General features: G+C 41.5%; 1 protein-coding gene across 1 annotated transcript; it reads right to left on the reverse strand.

The window, feature by feature from the left end:
* On the reverse strand, nt 1-17,544 carry RAB3A (RAB3A, member RAS oncogene family). Its single transcript, XM_063290681.1, has 5 exons — nt 17,430-17,544; nt 6,910-7,137; nt 5,285-5,403; nt 3,694-3,818; nt 1-2,313 (listed from the first exon to the last, which is right to left on the reverse strand). The coding sequence occupies exons 2-5, from the start codon at nt 7,135-7,137 to the stop codon at nt 2,123-2,125; spliced, it is 663 nt and encodes a 220-aa protein (XP_063146751.1). The 5' UTR covers nt 17,430-17,544; the 3' UTR covers nt 1-2,122.
* Nucleotides 17,545-20,524: the final 2,980 nt, after the last annotated feature.

Here is a 20,524-nt window from a genome sequence, read left to right on the forward strand (position 1 = left end):
TTTTGTGATTAACCATTTTATTTCTTCACAATATCTCCTTAGTACAGTGATTTTTGTTTGCTTGTTTTAGGAAACTGAATTTATTTATTTTGACACTTCTGACAGGTTTTTTTTTAAATACAGTACAGCATTTTTTTTTCCATTGAAGTAAACTTCACCAAAAAAAGGGAGGGAGAGACAGAGACAGAGAAAGAGAGAGGGCATATTGTGTCCGAGAATTTGTAAAACAAAACCTTACAGAGCTTCCATGAAAAATAAATTAAGGATAGCAATGGGGAAGGGGAGGAGGATTATGGGTAGGAGAAGGATGACAGTGGCTGTTGACAGAATTTAACCCCAACCTGCCCCAGTCCATGCTAAGGAAAAAGGATGCTGGACTGAGGGGGATGTATGACTTAAACCAACATCAGGTTCAACTCAAGCCCCGCAAAGCTCAGGTCTGTTTAGGAAGGGAAGGCAGTGGAGAAACCATTCCAAAATGACAAAAAAATCTTTGATTTTCTCATTTGGTTTTTAGATCAGCCAAGATGAGTTTTCCAGCTGCCTCCCGGCCTTTCTCTTTTCAAATAAATACATTATTCCATGAAAACCCATCAGGCAGGGCGACTTCTTTTAAAAATAACGTAAACTAAAAACACCAACACAAATCACAACACAGCAATGAAAGGTTTGTACGCACACACAGAACTTCACCAGCTACTTCTATTTACATGGAACTGGAGAGATTGCTCTTTTTTTCCCCCTTTATCTGTACACAGAGGAAGACGGGAAAAGGAGCACGCAAAGCAGGTGTTTATACACTCGGCAAGGTGAAAGAGGGAGAACCATCTTCTGCAGGGCAGCATGATGGCAGCAGAACAAGGAAACTCCCATCAGCTTTCACCTTCAGCATCCCCAGGCAGGTGAGGAGCTTTGCTACACATAGCCCAAAGGGCACCTCTTTGCTATAGCCAGCCAGCCAGCGAGAATTGGTTCCAATTTAGTCCTGTCTTTCTCAAGGGGAGGGGCTGGAAAATCTGGGTGTAGGCTATGCCACATCAGACTGCACGTGGTGGAGCAATTCCACCACTACAAATTCCTGGCTGGCTGAGCAAAAGGATCTAGTCTATCCCTTTTCCAAACACGGTCATTTTCTACATACAGGGAGCGTTCCTCCCCTTCTATCTGAATGGAAAAGGATCGACCCATGCAAGCCTCTTCTTGCTAAGTGACCTGGTACAACTAGACCTAGAGTGATCTAATGCCTTAGAATCCACCATGACAAGAGGTATAGTATTAAGTTGGAAATTCCTGCCATTATGTGAAGAAAGGCATTCACCTTCAAACCTATTATTTTCATTCATGGTGGGGGAAACAGCATGCAAGAAGCAGGCATAAACTGAAGCTAAAAAAATGTGGGGGGGGGTTGAGGTTAATCTCACTTAGCAGCATTACAAACAATAGCCCAATTCAGAGCTGGTAATGAGATAGTTCCCAGCTAACTCAGTCTGCCTGAATTTTTTTTTTCTCTACAGCCCATAATCAGCGGTCAGGAGGAAAGGGAGATGCTTCTGACAGATATATTTTACTTCCTGCGAAGACACTGTCAAATCCCCTTGAGTCTTGGACATCAGCTTCAACCTATTTTTGTTAATGCCGAGTGCAGGAAAGGCAGGGGGACTGTGGCCCTTAAAGAAGGTATGAAGCAGGAGGAGGGAAAAGATGTTCAAATATGTAAACAGGAACAATATAAATATATAAATAAATAAAACCCACTAAGAACAGTTAAAAGTTCCAGCTCTGCCCCTACCCCCTTTTCACACTCATCAAAAAAGACTCTCAGCTTGGACCTGGGGGGAGGGGGCATATAGGAAGGTACAGCCTCTATCCACCCAAAGGTTAAAGGGAGTAGCTTCTGAAGCATTCAAATGCCCTCACAGAAAGGTGAAAAAGCTCTGGGTTTGAGTCTTGGCCACCCACCCCAGAAGGATAAGCAATGGGATAGCTGAATGGTGTGTATGGTGGTGGTAGGGAAGACAGAGAGCACAAACTGTCAAGGATCTAGGGGCTCTGATTACTGCGAGACATGAGGCAGGCAAGGTGGGTGGGATAGGAAAAGTTGGGGTATCCACACCAAAGTCTCTTAACAGGCACAATCCTGGTGTGGGGGAGCTTGTTGATCGGTCAGCTGTGGGCCCTGCTTGGCACCGGTCACAGCTGGATCAGCTGCATCCAGTGACTCGGACATCTTTTCGCAAATGATATCCACCAAACGTTCAAAGGTTTGCTTCACGTTAATATTGTCCTTCGCGCTGGCCTCGAAGAACTCAAATCCTGGAGAAAGGCAAAAGACAAAAGACAAAAATGCATGTATAAGAGCAGGAAAGAGAAACACAGGAGTGTCAAAAGGCCTTGAGGAAAATCAAGGACCAATCACTTTGAGGGGGGTAAAAATTGAACAGATAAAGTAATCACTCAATCAGCCTCTTGCAATGTAGTGATTACCCGGTCAGCATGGATTTGTTAAGAACAAGTTTTGACAGACCAACCTTATCCCTTTTATAAACTTGGTAACTTTCTTAGTAGACTGTGAGAATGCTGTAGACGTAATGTATCTTGATTTCAGCAAAGCACTGAGAAAATACCTCATAACATTCTCACCTTAAGTATTGTAAAATATGGGCATCATATTTTAAAGAGGATTTGGGGAAACTGGAAGAGGTTCAGGGAAAGGAATGAAGATGATTAGAGGACTAGAAATTAAGTCCTGTGAAGAGAGATTGAAGGACCTGTGAATGTTTATCCTTGAGAAGAGAAGACTAAAGTGGACAGTCATGATGGCCTTCTTTAAGTACCTGAAAGGATGTCATACAGAGAAAAGCCAAGACTAACTGCTCCAGAGTGCAAGATGCAGAATAATGTATTTATGTTATATGAAGGAAGATGCTAGCTGAATGTAAGGAAAAACACCCAACATTAAGATCGGTACAACAGCAGAGTCACTTATCAGAGACGTGGTGAGCACTTCAGTGAATGTGTTCAAATAGTGCCTAGAGAGCCATCTGTCACAGATGTTCTAATTTCAATTTTTGCACAAAGTAGGGAGTTGAACTTACTGGCCTAAAACATCTCCCTTCAATTATAATTCTATGATTTTATGAAATCAAAAACACCAAGGTGGGTCGATCAAGTTCAGCATCTTATATCCAATAAGAATCCAACCACAAACAAGTCTTGAAAGCAACAGTAGCAACTAGTAGTTTAAAAACAATTTCTAGAGATTAGAGATTTATTTTAGGTGATATCCCATTTATTCACTTTACTTCCCCTGTTAATTGGTCTAATCTCCTTTTAAAGACACCTCAGCAACCAAACTTAGAAACTATTGATGGATGTTGCATCGTATGTCATATTTTCTGTCCTGAACTTGCATCTAATCCATTTAATAACAGCTTCATATCTGTGGTTCCATAAAGATTACCCACCTACATTTTTCTATACAATGTGTATATATTATGCAAATGTGTTTCTCTTATATACATCTGCTTTGCATAATTTATTTAGGCCTCACTTGCCAAACAAAGCCCTAAAACTTTGTCTTCCTAGAGGCAAATTTTTCCTTGAACCCAAAGACTTGAAATTCTATCCCTATATTATTTCTCAAACCCATCTTTATAGCTTCCACACATATCATTCCAACTGTTGTTCACTCACCCAGGTGCTCAGCAAGCTGACGTCCTCGCTCTGATGATACAACCCTCTCATCTTCCATGTCACACTTGTTACCTACCAACAGTACTTGGGCATTATCCCATGAGTAAGTTTTGATCTGAGTTGACCTGAAGTAAACATTGGAGTGAAAAGCTTAGTCATATTCAGTCAGGCATACACAAACCCAACTGTACTTCTTAACATGGAAATTGGAGGAAAAACTAGAGCTGCATTTCAGCAGTACTCATAAAAGTAATCACAGGCATGTTGGTTCCAGGGGGAAAAAGTCCATAGCCAGGCAATACTTTTATTGGGATCAAGCAAACTATCACAAAAGGGTGTGCAAGCTTTTGAGTTCTCGAGAAGTTTTAATCAGGCACAATGTCATGAGTACGGATGGTGAGCAGGAGGAGGCCCCTATCCACGGGGGAAAATGAATGCCTAGAAGGTACAGGTAGTCCTCCTTTAGCAACTGCCTCAGACAGCAGTCATTTGCAGTTATGATAGTGATGAAAAAGTAACTTTGCAACCAATGCCTGCATTTATGACCTTCGGAGCATCTCTCTCTCTCTCTCTCTCTCTTTGTTACATGTTTGCCATTACAGTCAGTTAATACACATTGTCCTGTGCCTGTTTTTTCTCTTTTTCACCCCCTCGCAGAGAGGAGAGAGTGCTTAAACAAGCTACCTCTTCCTGAGCTGCTTTTCTCTGCAGCACATTGCTCCCCTAAAAAGTACTAACCCCAAGTTAAGAAGCTCAGCTCTGTAACCTTAATTAGAACCCTGGACTGGCTCTCCCAGCTGCTGCCTGTAACTGACAAGACCCTAATCAATTTCACACTGAAGACTTTTTTTGCCTCCTAAGCAACTGGCTGCTCACAACCCCAGTGCAGTAGGCAAACAGCCGGGCAATAGTGCCTTCCTTTCAATGTGTATTCCCCATTGTGTACCAGCTTACTCTCTTGTAATCCCTTCCTCTCCAATGAATGTAAATACAAAGATTAATTCTCTTGCTAATTATCCTAGCAATGGGGCGAGCATTCCAAAGGGCAGGGAAGTGGGAAAAAGGGTTATAAGATTTGCCCGTTTACCCGGCTTCCTTGTGAGTTGAGTTCCGGAAACTTTCCCGGCTGTTTGGGATCATAACCTTCTGATGTTATAAAGCAAAGGAAAGCTGATGTAAAATCGTAAGCAGTCATGGTCACATGATTTTTCACTTAGCGACTGCTTCGCTTAACCACCAAGTTGCTGGCCCCAATTGTGGTCACTAAACAAGGACTACCTGAAATGAGCATTTAAAGCGTTTTATACTTCTCTGTTCTACCCTACCTAGACGATACAAGAACAGAGAGCAGAAGTAACGTCCTAGAAGACTTTGTTAGAAAGATGTAACTCAGAAAGAACTTTGGGGAGCTTGCATATGAAGTGACAAGTAAACATACAGATTATGTCAATTTGATCCATGCCTTGTTCAAATGCCAGCTGCATTTGCTCAAAAGAATCCAAGGAGAACAACATTTGAACATTGAAATTATTCTAAGCTTCAGAATTACTTAATTCTGGGCTAGTCATAAAAACTTTCCAGAGGGACTCACCAATCCTGGACAGCATTGAAGGACTCCTCATTGGTGATGTCATACATCAAAATGAAACCCATAGCCCCTCGATAATAGGCAGTGGTGATAGTCCGGTATCGTTCCTGCCCTGCTGTATCCTAAGAAAAACAAAGAATGGCTTTGAAGTACTTTTGGCAAGTATCCTGTGGAATTGCCATACTCTAAATGTTTTTCACTAACTGTGGTCAGATATAACATGGAGAGTATTTCTCGCAATGGTAATTAAAACCCAAGCATTTTAGGCTGTAACGCTTGCTGGCCCTTTATTTTATCTCTCTCTTCATTTCTTTCTCTGTCTCTACCTTTTCAACTCTAGATGAACTTCCATATTCCTGACAGGGATGGACAATCTTTCTCTAACTGGGGTCGGATTTTAATTCTTTAAAAAAGAGAGAGAGAGAGAGAAAACATTCAGGCTCCAAGGCTACAGGAGACATTACCCATTACCAGTGATGTCATGCAGAGTGGGAATCCCAAAATTTCCAGCCCACATTAGAAGAGTTTGGGGAGGCTTTGTTGCTTAAAGGAGAAAAACGGGTGCCTTGTAGAAGCTGAATACACTTTATTCCTTATCTATATGCTACTAAAGCTCTGTGTGTAACCTTTCACTGGACGGAACTGTGCATCATAGGCCATAAATTTTTGAACCAAGGTACCTCAAATGTGTCCAAAATCAGGGACCCCCATGACTCTGTGACTCCCATGGAATAGAAATTTGGCAAATTTTATAAAACATTTAATGATATAAAAATTATCATAAAACATTTGATGACATAATACGAAATATTTCCTGTAGTCAACTCCTAATGTTTGACTGTGCTATACAGTTCAATACGAATAACATGGGCTATTTTCAAGGCAGATACATCTCTGAATATCTCCCTGATTCTTTGACAACTTTTCCAGTACATTAGAAGCTCTGCCATTGTTGACGGCACTGAGGAATCTGGTAAGGAAATATCTCTGAAACGATGACCCAACGGGTCACGGGTTGTCTGCTTTTAGCTAAAAATAGAGGAAATTGCATTTCAGAAAATTAATGGTTATGCTGCCAAATGTTGGCACTACCAGAGGCTGGGTGCCTATATGCATCTCATGGATTGCCACAGCTGTTCTAAAAACACTTCAATAAATTAGTCATATTTTAAAAAATCAGCAACTTGTTGTAAGTTTTAAGAAATGTACTTTGGTTTCATAATAAACTGATGTTATAATAAGGAGACATGTATCAAATGTCTTTATGGCCAAAGCATGATTTTCTTTTACCAAAAAGATACTTAAAAAAAATCAATTTATTTAAATTTATTAGTCATCCAACTCCAATGGACTTCAGAGTATTTTTGTAATTACATTCAATTGCATTGAAAGGTAATCCAATATTATCTGTGAAACTTCCTTGCACAAAAACAGAGCACTAGTCCAATTATATTTGTATTGTTTAATCCGGCTAGCAAGGTTTTTGACCCCTCCGAGGTCTTTCCCAGCCATGCCAGGGATCATGCCCTGATCCCTCTGCTGGCAATATTTTCTCCCAGAGAGCAATTATTTTGGTAAACCTTGCAAGCGATCCTATACAGCAAGACAGCTTCCATCTGCCTCCTTACCCAGATCTGCAGTTTAATGCGCTTGTCATTGCGATAGATGGTTTTCACTTTGAAGTCGATGCCAACGGTGCTGACAAAAGCCGGAGTGAAGGAGTCATCAGCGTACCGGAAGAGGAAGGAGGTCTTCCCAACACTGCTATTGCCAATGATCAGGATCTTGAACATGTAGTCAAAGTTCTGGTCTGAGGACTCCTTCTGGCCATAGCGAGCGTCTGTTGCAGAAGCCATCTGGGGAGAGGTGGGGGAGGCAATGGCCTGTAGGGGAAGGATGGGGCACAAAACACAACCCAGCTTGCAACTGGGGGTGTCTGATGGTCTTTTGCTCAATGAGGTGGGAAAGAGAACTTCAGCAGAAAGCCATACCCACATGATCCTTTAAGATTAATGATAGCTCCCCAAGACTCCTTTAAGGCTACCTTCTTCTCAGTTTATCACCCAAGCTATTTTATAAAGTTGGTTGAACTGAAGCCCACCACAGACTTTTAAAAACATTTAAAAGTGAACTCACTGCTAGTTTTCTTAAAGTGGTTTTGGTAAGTATCATCCACATTCAACCAGGTTATTTATCTGTCTTGTTATTAATACATACACAAACACACAAACATGTTTAATATTGTAGTGTAGATTGAGCTAAAAATGATCTACAGTACTGCAGTGGCATGTGGGAGAAGGATCAAAATCTGCAAGATGGTGGTCAAGGCATTATGATCCAAGCTAAAGCACAGGGGGTTGGATCACGATGACTCCACCATCTGGAATATTTTGATGCTGTTGATCAAATGTATAACATTTTAAAATCATTAGGGAATTTTACAAATAGGATGAACTAACATACTGTGTGGAGAACTATCTTCACTATGAACTATTGATAAAATGGTATCATTTTTAATTTACTGAACAGTTTATTGCAATTTGATTTATTAAATAGCCTGCCTGCCTGCCTTTCAAATTTTTACATATTGCATAACATACAGCACAACTCCCTGCATGGCTACCTGGAACCAAAAGCCAAGATCCATTGAGTTCAGATAACTGGTTCATAACACACTGAAGATTTTTTGTAAATTCAGAGTTTATACTAAAAAAAAAAAAACCTACTCCCACCATCTTTCCTTGGTTCTGTCATGGTATCCAATTAAACAGTTATTACATCTACACCCTATGTTCCACCAGAGAGCCCCAGGAATTTCTCATGTAATCTCAACCTTGGCCACTTTAAAACAGACAGCATGCCTAAGTAGGCCTGGTCGAGAAACACTGTTCTAGACCAGGCCTGCTTAGTTTTGCCAAGCTGGCTATGTCATGTCATACTGTATGTACACACGCTATATTTTCTTATAATGCAACATATACAGTGTATCATGAAGGGCAAATATATACATACATATAAGCAAGTTTATATTATAAATCAACTTTCCCAAATATGAGCTACCTCCAGAAGTGTAGACTGCAATTCCTAGAAGTCATATCAATAGTAGGCTGACCATATTTTCTTGAGACAAAAATGGGACATTGGGATGGCAAAACGGGGCAGGGCTGGGCGATGGGCTGGATTGGCAGGCAGGAATTTCTCCGGTTTTCTCGGGCTGGGAATCGTCGGATTCCTTCATTTGTGAGAGGCAAGGCTGGGCTGGAAAGTCTAGTGAATGGTTGTCCCCGACAAGCCGTTCCTCCTCTGGCTGTGCTTTGACGTTCTTTTCTTCCTGCCATTTCAAGGCAGGAGCCAATCATCTCGCCCTCGCCTTTGATCACCGCCGATCAGCTGATCCTGTTTTTTTCTTTTTAGGTTTCCCGCTGGGTTGAGCTCTGCGGCTTTTTCCCCACCGCTTCTGCTGAGCTCCCCCTCCTTCCACTCAAAGTCAGACTGCATTCTGACAGGTTCGCAGGAACTTTCAAATTTTTAAGTAAGGTTTTTAAGAAAACAGGACAAAATGGACATTTATATTAAAACGACGGGACGGTCTGGAAATGTTAAAAAAACGGGACTGTCCCGTTCAAAATGGGATATATGGTCAGCCTAATCAATAGCCATGCTGCTGGGGAGTTCTGGGAGTTGGTCTACCCTTCTGAAAAGTTGTCCACATCTTTGGGATAGTCCCTAAACAAAATTTATATTAGAAGGCCCAGATTAATCTATCCCACAAGAATTAAATTGAATATATAATTGACAGCACAGGGTGGAGAAATAGCATATATGCAACTCCAGTTTCACCCTCTGAAGTAAATATATATATATGTGTGCGCCCAGGCCTGGTTGTGAGAAGTGAGTGTGTGAAGGGCCCTGTTTCCTGGTTGTTGTCATGAGTACTCATGGCGAGCAGGAGGGGGCCTCTGTCCAGGGTGGAAAACGCATGCGTAGTACTGAGGAATTAAGCAGCCATTCAAAGAGACACAGATCAGACTCGCCTTAGCTTTTGAGGTTTATATGTCTGGGTTTTTCCCATGCTTCTTCAGTTTGTTAGGATTCTGTTTATGTAGCAGTAATAAACACTAGAGACCTACTCGTCTCAACGTGATTTCTGACTGTTAGGACAGTTGTTCTGACACTGATGGATTTTAATATCTCTTGGTTGCTATTTGTATTTAATTTCTTTTATACTGTTTTAATTGTTTACCATTTTTATGACTGTTATCTGCCCAGAGCCACTGGTTTGAGACAGGTGGCTACATAAATTGAATAAATAAAATAAAATAAAATTTTAATGTGGTTCCATCACAATTTATTGCAATCAAGGAACAGAAACCAGGATGGAATTACTGAGATGAACTTGGAATTTGCATCATTTTGTTTGCTGATTTTTTTTTCTTTTCATTCTGTGTGCAAATTAGGGGCCTGAATCTTATAGGATGAAAAGATTTCATGTACTGTTTTATGAATAAATCAATATGTGACCTATACAAACACTTGCTCTGTGTGAGAACACAGACTGAAGAGGCAATTAAGCTAACTGGATGTCTCATCTCTATGGGATGAATAACTATTTTTCCCCATTTCACTTGGTTTGCCTAGTCCTTCACTCTGCACCAGGTCTCTACCTTCTCAACACCATGCTATGCCCTCAAAACACTCCCCAAAATGTAGAGAAGAATTGCGTCCACCTCTTCTTCGGACATCAATTTTACCCTTCAAAGAATAATTTTCTTTTAAAAAGGGAAAGCTATCTGGATTCTTCCGCAGCCCACCAAGGACAATTAGTTTAACACTATGAAAGGCAACTTTTCAGCAGCCAGGGTTGCAACTCAGCTCCTATTTCCATTGTCATCTCCCCCATCCATCCCCAAGTACCCCAAATGGGCAAAAATCATGGTGATGAATATTAGTGGTTAAATGGCAATGCTCTGGAGGTCTGGTTTCAGGCTGTTTGGGAGGACCACAGGGGTTAAGAGTAGAAATGTGAGTGATTTGTCTTGGAGGGACCTACTGCTGTCATTCCAACCCCAATTTTTAGGAAACCCCCCCCCAAAATTATGGCAATTAGCCATTTGAGCTGCTGAATTGTGTTGGTATTGAATCTGAGTTCAGTCCACAAGTTATTCAAACTGATTCAGCTGATCAGTTGGAACTTAATACTTACATCAGCTAAGGAGCATTGCTTTCCTCAACTGGTGCCACCACTGTTGAAGGAGAAGTAGATTCCATCTTGGAACAGTGTCTTCTGGGTAACAGCACTATCTTATGGCGCTCCTGTCTCTGAGAGGCGAACCAACCTCATAAATGGGAATTTTTTTGGTTTCAGAAGGCTTGTAGAGCAGATTATTTAAAGATGCCTTGTATGGTTTTTATTCATTATTTAAAAGCACGCTGACTGCTATTATTAAACTGAATGCATTTTGTTTCTGTCTGATCTGTACAGCTAAGACAATGGGTTGGGAATATTCTTATCACTCAGCAATTGTTCCAATCTTGTTCGCAGAAAAAGATATAAAATTGAAAACACCAACATTATGTTGTAAGCTTCTTGCCCTTGTAACCAGTACCCAACACCAAAAACAGCTGAAGGCTTGCTTTCCATGGGGACATCTGACTGGGCTGTGGTCACTGTAGCAAACAGGATGACGGATGGAATGGGTTCATTCTGATCCACCTACAAAGCTTTTCTTACATGTCTGCTGGCAGTGCTAACAATTATTTCAGAGGTCAACACTTCCCACAATTCCTTGGGGAGGAAAAAAAAGTCTTTAAACCACTTGTTCTTATATACTGTACCTTAGATTTACCCACCTTCTCTTTTCACCCTAACAGACACACTGCCCGATACAATCATTTAGCTAATTAAAGAGCCTGTGGTTTACTTGCATTATACAAAGCAAACGATGGGCTTGAAATCATTCCTAGGGACCTAAGGAGGATTTAATTGGATTTCTCTCACATCTTCTTAGAGGACAGTCTCAAATACAGGTTTTAACAGCCTCACTTTTTTGCAGCAGGAAACTGTTAAGCAGTGTTTGGTGATAGCAGTTGGAAAGCGGTCTCCATTTTGGCTCTGAGTCAGCTGTGTTTTTGCCCACTGAACTCTTTAACAGATGCTCCCAGGAGGGATGCTTCATCCTGGCTTTGAGTGTTCAGTGATGAAAAAGCCAAACCCAAAAAGATAACAAGAAAATGAGATTAAAGAAGAGATCAGGCCTTCCTATGGATCAATGCAAAATCAAATTTTAGAGGTATGCTTTTCTCTCTGTCTTCTTTCATCAAAAGGAAAAAAAAAAGTTATAGGTTTAGTTATAGCAAAGTAGCCCAAAGATTTTGCCCCGGTGACATAAAACTGAGTCTAATCATCAGGGAAGACTTTTGGAAATTAAAAGCGTGTTGATACTTCTGTCCTTTTGTCTCACTGTTAAGTTTTAATGTGGTGGTAAATTTTTCAATGCAGCTTACTCTCTCTTTTTCTATTGGTTAAATACAGTGCAATGCAGGGGTGACTCAGGGTATGATTAAAAAAAAAGAGTGACACACTTAAAAAGCAGATGGAGCTATGATCGCACCATTGTGGCCACCATCTTGACTTTTTTTAAGCATACCTGTGGACACCTCTGGTGCTATGTATGTTGATCTCTTAACACACAGGGTGTACATGCATAGCTTTTCAATAAAGTCTCATTAAATGCATTTTAAAAGGGAGCCTCAGTTTTTACTTCTGTAGAATGGGAGATAAACTGTTCCTAAATATGTGCATGGGATGATGTTCTGTTTCTGAACAGCTGGTGGCTTGAATTCAGTCCTGCATGGTCTACTTTTTATGAAACTGGAATTCTGGTATTCCACCAATGTGTGCCCAATTGGCAAGCATCTTTATGCTTTAAAGAAAATTGCAGTTCTTTCCTTATCTGGCTGGAAGTAAGTCCCAAATGAAACTGTGCTGGGGGCGGTTCCAAGAAAATAAGTACAAGATTCCACTGTAACTGATCCTCAGTCTGTATTCTGGTTTGGGAATTAAAACGTCTAGACAACAGGGAATTTTAGCAAAAGGGGAGAGCAGAACTGATAAACTCTTGAGTTATATTCTTCCAGAATGGTATGAGTGCTCTGCTGCATCAGACTAACTGTCCATCAAACCCAGTATTCTGTTTCAAAACTAGGCAGATGTTTTGGGAAGCTTACAATTACAGTATGAAGACAAGCTGTTGCTCTTTCTCTTGCATCATAGGTAGACTGCTTTAGTACATGGAGATTCTATCTAGTTCTAATGGATACTGAGTCCCAGAGACATCACCCAGCAATGGAAAAGGAAGGACCAATGAATCAAAAACCCTTTGCAAGAAGCTTGGCACATAAAAGGATGAACCATCAGTGGATTGTAGTTACCCTGGTATTCATTCCTCAACTGCTTAACTCAACGTTTTTACCAATACTCAAACAAATGCACATGAACATACAGCCACTATTTATTTCCTGTTGTTTTTAAGAACCAAGTGGGAAGAATTCATTTTAATTAGCTTATGACCACCAAGAACAGGTTCAAGAATTCATTGCATCCCCAAATTCAGTACTCCCCCCACCCATGTCCTCCCTCCCTCTCTCTTGAGAAAATCTGCAGAGGCCTCCTGCCCTCTCTCCCTAGACCATCTCTGAAGAGGAAGAAGCTGGGAACAATTGCAGCCGTGCTCTGCTTTGCGTCCAAATCTTTAAAAGTTAATAGAAATAAAGAGCAGGTGATAGGTAAAGCTGCCTGGTAAAAGATAAGGAGAGAAAAGATAAGTAAAGAAAGAATACACACTGGGGTTGAAGACAAAGGGAATATGAGGAGGGAATGGGGAAGAACTAGAAACTTCACCAAGTAGAGCCTGGGAAAACTCTGTTCCATCTGATTCAGTGACCTGGTTTGCACAACATACTAATTCGTAATTACATTTGTTGTGGTTTTAGCATATTCTATAAACATGGCCACTCTAGTTTGTAAACCAGAGTTCCTGGCTTATAATAAAACTTGGCTGTGATTTATCCAACAAGCTAACTTAATAAACCATGGCTTAGTCCAATGTGAGAACTCACCCTGCATAAGGTAGCTTTACCTAGTCCTGTTTAAACCACTCTTTCATTATAACCATAGGAGTTACATTAGAATTTCTATTTTTAGAACAGCCTTAGCTCAGTGATGCTGCACATGCTTAGGTCTGAATTCATTCTCCAGATGGAGCTGGTTAAGACTCTTTTCTGTCTGAAAATCAACAAAACTTGTGCTGCCAATCAGTAAATACTAAATTACATGGCATAGAGTCAAATTCAATGGAAAAGGCTGGGTTCATATTGGGCTAAATCATGTTTTGTGTAACATGATTGTAGAAAAAGCAACAGCCAGTTGGGTTCATGCTAAACAAACCACATAATGGCTTAGTGTAATGTGTGAGTCTAGCCACAATGTCCCATGTTTCAAAACTACCATGGTTTACAGCCTGTATTTATCTGCACACACATACATGAGTACAATCACACAGGTTCATCTGCGGGAGGAGAGGCAAGAGTCAAGATGGTGATTATGACCATGCAATCAAAGTCCCACACCTTTTTTACATGCATCATGACTGCCATCTTGACATTTTCTGTCCCCCTCCCCCATAGATGACCCTGCCCTCACCAAAAAAAACCCCTTTGCTCTTTGACATCAGCAGTCCTGTTGTTTTCTGCTTGGGGCATATAAAAAGTTGAGGAGGGTAAAAAAGAAAGACAGTACAGACCAGGGTTTCTCAACCAGGGTTCTGTGGCACCCTAGGGGTCCACGAGAGGTCACTAGGGGTTCCCTGGGAGATTACAATTTATTTTAAAAATTATTTCAAATCCAGGCAATTTCACATTAAAGAGCTAAGTTTCATTATTTTTAGTTTAAGAACACTGTAAATGCATATATACAGGCCAACACATGAAACGAACATAAAAATTTTGTAACTTCTGGCCTCTCTTTGAGCCTGAATGTGCAGGGGTTCCCTGAAGCCTGAAAAATATTTCAAGGGTTCCTCCAGGGTCAAAAGGTTGAGAAAGGCTGGTACAGAGGAAGAAATTGACTCCATTTTACCTGCCTTGCCACATACCTGCTCCAGAGCTTCCAAGCCACAAAATAAGAAACCCAGAATGCATAAACTGTGAAGGACCTTTGGTGTGGAATCAGATAGCATTGAAATGCAGATGCTGTCTGTCCATACTGCATTGTTTTCAACAGAATATGCATGTCCCTTTTCAGAATTCACTGTACATCAAGAAATGAGTCCAATTTCATTTCTAGGGTTTTGGCTTGAATCCAGGCCACCAAGAGATACCTTCAACGATGTGTGTTTCCCTGTGGTTGTGTTCATCAACATGTGTCATGAGGCCAAGTCAAGGTCTAGCAGATGCATTTGTACAACGTGCTAAGCTTGGTTAGTGTTAAGTTGGTTACATTTTTTGTGGTTTAGTATGTTATGCAAGGGCCTCAGCAGGTGACAGGACCTAGCAGACCTTAGCTGATCTAGAAAGCTAAGCAGGGTTGACTCTGGTTAATATTTGAATGGGGAATCATCTTGAACACCCAAGCCTGTAGAGCCAACCCAATTCTTTGTTTAGTTTATAGTTCAGCGTATTGTGCAAACCCAGCAAATCACTAACCAAGTAAGCATGCTGCATGAACACAGCCAGTGGGACCCTCCTTATGGTGGGTTGAGGAAGCTGGTTGGATGGAATCCTGAAGACAGGTGATAGGCCAATACAGATATGCAACTCTTGGTTCTCCCAAACAGAGAAGTGTCAAAACTTTTTGAATTTGTTTGGGTATCTGGTGCAGATCCGTCTTTGAAGATTTTTAGATGTCATCTCCATCTTAAAATGTCAAATTAACAACAAAGGCTCTAGTTCTCATGACAGTTGCAGGGTCTCCTTTGAAAGCTGATTAGTCTGCAACAGGCTCCAGTTTTCAGGACTGCTGAGCCCTGATGGATCTTTCAAGAGGCCATAAAGCATAAAAACTCAAGAGCCCTAGATCAGACCAACAGCTCATCTACTGTAATATTCTGTGCCATGCAATGCTCACAGCACAGGCAGGAAAGTGATAGAATGCCTTACATAAGGAGAGCTATCTGTGATTCAGGAAGTAGTAAACAGCTACTAATCCCCAAAATGAATTGGCTTGCATAATAGTACCTTGGTCTCATCAGCTGGGCTTTTAGAAATTGGGAGACGAGCATGGGATCATGTCTGAGCAACATTTCCAAAATGGGTTTCCTAATATATAGGAATACCTGTCTATAGCTAATATCCCCCAGCTGAACTTAATTTCTTTTCTTCCTTAAAGGCCAAGAGATCAGGATGAACCACTAACTCTTCCATCCCACTTTCATGCATGTGCCTCAAAGGAGAAAATGCCTAAGCAAGTCATGACAGTGACAACTCCTAAAGGTATTTATTACCCTAATCCAGGAATATACTTGATTCATACCGTGTAAGATACTAATTTGAGCCAAATCCCTCCAGCCCAGTATCATATCCAATACCGGCCAACCAGTTACCCCTGTGGGCAATGTTTTGCTGACTGCTTCCAAACATGGAAGTTCCATTTCACAAATACAATTATCAACAACCCTCTTCTCTCCCTTTTGTAAGTCCAATTCAGTTTTAAGGCTGTCTAAGCAAATTACCATCATCACAGCTTATGGCAATGCAAAGGAAGCTGAGCGTGCCAATGTCAAGCTTCTCAGTCTTTTCAATATCAATCACTGGTCTGCCAGGACATCCAAGTGGTATGTTATCCAACAAGACCCTTTGGCCTGGCCTTATCTGACCATACAGTGCCTGACACAATATGCTCAAATTGCAAATGCCTTCATGTTGAATCAAATGCTCCCTGGTTATTGAATATTTAAAGTGGCCTGTCTGGCTACACACAACACCTTTTTGCCCTTGGTAATGGGCAACTGTAACCATGGGCAGTGGAATGCTTAGGAAGATTTGTTAAGCCAAGAGGAATAGCTGAACACAGCCGAGCCTCTGCAAGTTGCTCTCCTACTGATGCAAAAAACATAGCAATGCACCCCTCCCCCTCCCCCACTCTTGATCTCAAAAAGCAACCCCTCATGCTGCATTGCATACAAGAGGCTGACCCCAGGAAAGCAGAGTTGGTCTGATAACGGTGGTTACCAAAAGAGATTAAAAATGGTAACCGCATTTTTACTGAATTACAATGTGCTTTTTTTCAGCTACAACGTAGATCCTTTTACCGAGACCACAGATGGCAACCGTCTTTCCCATATTCTCAAAAAAATTGGAATTAAAGTGCTCAACAGCAGGGCAATTGAAGGTGCATCTCGAAAGGAAAAGTTCACAAGTGCCCATCCCCAAAACTAGATCAGGCGTTTGGGATGGGAGAAAGTATGAAAAAGCATCCCTAGTCAACAACATTAAAAAGCTGGTATTGCCAACACATTTGCATCTCCTCCACAGCAAAACCAGAAGCGGCCTGGAAGAGCCTTTGAAAAAGCTTTTTTTTTTTCCTGGAGGAGAAGAGCTGTTGTTACAAAATGCCTCCTGTTTTTTTTTTTTCTCTCTCCCCACTCCATCTCTTGCAAGAAAGGCCCACCAGAATAAGGATCATTAGTCAAGCCGGAACTGGCTCCCTTTGCAACCTGCGATGCTGGCTCCCTCCCTCCCATCCGTTCTCTCTTCCAGAGCCTCCTGTTTACCATCTGCACCACTGAAACCTCCTTTGACGAGGCCAGGAATTAATGCCCATCTCCCGTTTCATTCTTTGCCATCTATTTTTTATGCAAAACATCTTTCCCTTTGGAAAATCAGCAACACTTCTTCCACAGCAATACATTCTTTGATTTAAGAACACTCCCCCTATAAACCAGGATTCCTCCCCATCAATTTTCTACACCCCTCCCCCACTTCTCATACATGTGTCAAATGAAGGTTAACACCCCCCCGCCGCCCTATTTCAAAGCAATGCCACCGTCGGAGCCAACCGAATGAAAAGATGCAATACGGATGGAGTGTCATCTATCTAGGTTAGAAAAAGATAAGAAACGGGGGGGGGGAATTGCACCGGGCGCGCACTCACCCCGTGAACGCGCTTCTGGTCTCCCAGCTAATGCAGCAGCAGCAGCGGCGAAAGCGGCACTGGCGCGAGGCAACAGCACCTGCCTGCAGATCCCTGCCCGACGTCACCAGCGCTCCGAAGGGGGCGGAGATATGCAGATAAAGGAGTAACGTGACTTCGCTAAGGGCCATCCCCTTTTTCCTGGTTCTCCTGCGGGCGGGCCCGAGGAGTTGTCGTCTTTCCTGGGGATTGGCGACGCGTCGATGGTTGATTAGGCTGTAATCCTTTACCTCACGAAGAGGTTTACTTCTGAGTAAGACTGCGTTGCTAAATCCTTTAAGGATTAGATTTTCTTTTTCCAATTTCTCTCTCACCGGAATATATCCCGCCATTATTTTATCTGGCTCCCTCTTTCCTTTGGAAGATGCTACCTGATTGCCCTGAGGGGAATTTATTTCCTTATATTTATTTTCTTTATTTACTTCTTTATATTTTCCCTTGTTTTAAAGGAAAAAGTAACATTTTTTAAAAATTAGCTGCCCTCAGTAAAATATGCCGTACAGGAGGGATATAAATCCTGAGCGTTGTTCCGGGAATACACGAATAAAACATGAGGAAGTTCCGGATTATTATTGCCTCAGTCTTCATGTCAAAAACATGGCCAACCCCCCAAAGCACACAAAAACTCTAGTGAGCAGCCAATTGTGTAAAGCAAGACATGAATGCTTGCTGCCGTATTTGGTGCGAGTTTGTTCTGAAAGTTTTGATCATATTAAAAATTAATTATGAGACTTCTTGAAGGGAAAAACAACAGCAACTTGTTATTAATATATATTAATTTTATATAATATAAATATTATTACAGGTTGTTCAGTAGCTTTGTCTATCAAGTGGGGAAAATAGGAGGAGAAAGGAGTATTAGGTATGGTCGCTGCCTTGAGTTATTTATAAAAAAAAATAAAAAATAAAGGGATAGAAAATAAGTAAGTAAAGTGTTATTACCAACTGAGATTTTTAAGATGAAAGATAAAAGCAAGCTTGCATATATCTCCTTATTACAACGTTTGCAAAAGGCAAAACAAAATTCAGCAACAACAGTAATTTTAGTATGGGTTGTATAAATTTCATACGTGTTAGCTGTAAGACCTTCAGCAAAGGATCGTTACCTTGTTGTGGTGCTGGGGCTTGAGCACCTCAGTGATGCCATGAGCTAAACCGCAAAGGGCCACCCAAGACGGGAAGGTCATGACAGAGAGGTCAGACTAAATGCGATCCCTGGGGAAGGTAATGGCAACCCACCCCGGTATTCTTGCCGTGAAAACTAAATGGATCAGTACAACCAGAGATATGTCGGTATACCATCAGAAGATGAGACCCCCAGGTCGGAAGATGGTCAAAATGCTACTGGGGAGGAACAGAGGATGAGTTCAACTAGCCCCAGACATGATGAAGCAGCTAGCTCAAAGCCGAAAGGACGGCTAGCAGCTGACGGTGCTGGTGGTGAAAGGCGAATCCAATGTTCTAAGGATCAACACACCATTGGAACCTGGAATGTAAGATCTATGAGTCAGGGCAAATTGGATGTGGTTATTGGTGAGATGTCAAGATTAAAGATAGACATTTTGGGCGTCAGTGAACTGAAATGGACTGGAATGGGCCACTTCACATCAAATGACCACCAGATCTACTAGTGTGGACAAGAGGACCACAGAAGAAATGGAGTAGCCTTCATAATTAATAGTAAAGTGGCTAAAGCAGTGCTTGGATACAATCCAAAAAATGATAGAATGATCTCAAGTCGAATTCAGGGCAAGCCATCTAACATCACAGTGATCCAAATATATGCCCCAACCACAGATGCTGAAGAAGCTGAAGTAGATCAGTTCTATGAGGATCTGCAGCACCTACTGGACAACACGCCTAAAAGAGATGTTATTTTCATCACAGGAGACTGGAATGCTAAGGTGGGCAGTCAAATGACACCTCGAATTACAGGTAAGCATGGCCTGGGAGAACAAAACAAAGCAGGACATAGGCTGATAGAATTTTGCCAAGACAACTCACTCTGCATAACAAACACTCTCTTCCAACAACCTAGGAGATGGTTTTGTACATGGACTTCACCAGATGGACAACACCGAAATCAGATTGACTACACCCTTTGCAGCCAAAGGTGGCAGACATCTATACAGTCAGTAAAAACAAGACCTGGAGCTGACTGTAGTTCAGATCATGAACTTCTTATTGCACAATTGAGGATCAGACTAAAGAGATTAGGGAAGACCCACAGATCAGGTAGATATGAGCTCACTAATATTCCTAAGGAATATGCAGTGGAGGTGAAGAATAGATTTAAGGGACTGGACTTAGTAGATAGGCTCCCGGAAGAACTATGGACAGAAGTTCGCAACATTGTTCAGGAGGCGGCAACAAAATACATCCCAAAGAAAGAGAAAACCAAGAAGGCAAAATGGCTGTCTGCTGAGGCACTAGAAGTAGCCCAAGAAAGAAGGAAAGCAAAAGGCAACAGTGATAGGGGGAGATATGCCCAATTAAATGCAAAATTCCAGAGGTTAGCCAGAAGACATAAGGAATTATTTTTAAACAAGCAATGTGCGGAAGTGGAAGAAGACAATAGAATAGGAAGGACAAGAGACCTCTTCCAGAAAATTAGAAACATTGGAGGTAAATTCCAGGCAAAAATGGGTATGATCAAAAACAAAGATGGCAAGGACCTAACAGAAGAAGAAGAGATCAAGAAGAGGTGGCAAGAATATACTGAAGACCTACATAGGAAGGTTAACAGTATCAGGGATAGCTTTGACAGTGTGGTCAGTGAGCTAGAGCCAGACATCCTGAAGAGTGAGGTTGAATGGGCCTTAAGAAGCATTGCTAATAACAAGGCAGCAGGAGATGACGGCATCCCAGCTGAACTGTTCAAAATCTTGAACAGTTCAAGATGATCCTGTCAAGGTAATGCATGCTATATGCCAGCAAATTTGGAAAACACAAGAATGGCCATCAGATTGGAAAAAATCAACTTATATCCCCATACCAAAAAAGGGAAACACTAAAGAATGTTCAAACTATCGAACAGTGGCACTCATTTCACATGC

The sequence above is a fragment of the Candoia aspera genome, chromosome 1 (genome assembly GCF_035149785.1).
Source record: "Candoia aspera isolate rCanAsp1 chromosome 1, rCanAsp1.hap2, whole genome shotgun sequence".
Lineage (NCBI taxonomy): Eukaryota > Metazoa > Chordata > Lepidosauria > Squamata > Boidae > Candoia > Candoia aspera.

What these genes read in the sequence shown, in the direction of transcription:
- RAB3A (XM_063290681.1), bottom strand. Translation starts at nt 7,137, where the DNA reads ATGGCTTCTGCAACAGACGCTCGCTATGGCCAGAAGGAGTCCTCAGAC. An exon ending in GCATTAAACTGCAGATCTGG is followed by an intron (nt 5,404 to 6,909) that starts GTAAGGAGGCAG and finishes TGTTTTTCTTAG; the next exon opens with GATACAGCAGGGCAGGAACG. An exon ending in TTCAATGCTGTCCAGGATTG is followed by an intron (nt 3,819 to 5,284) that starts GTGAGTCCCTCT and finishes TGTTTACTTCAG; the next exon opens with GTCAACTCAGATCAAAACTT.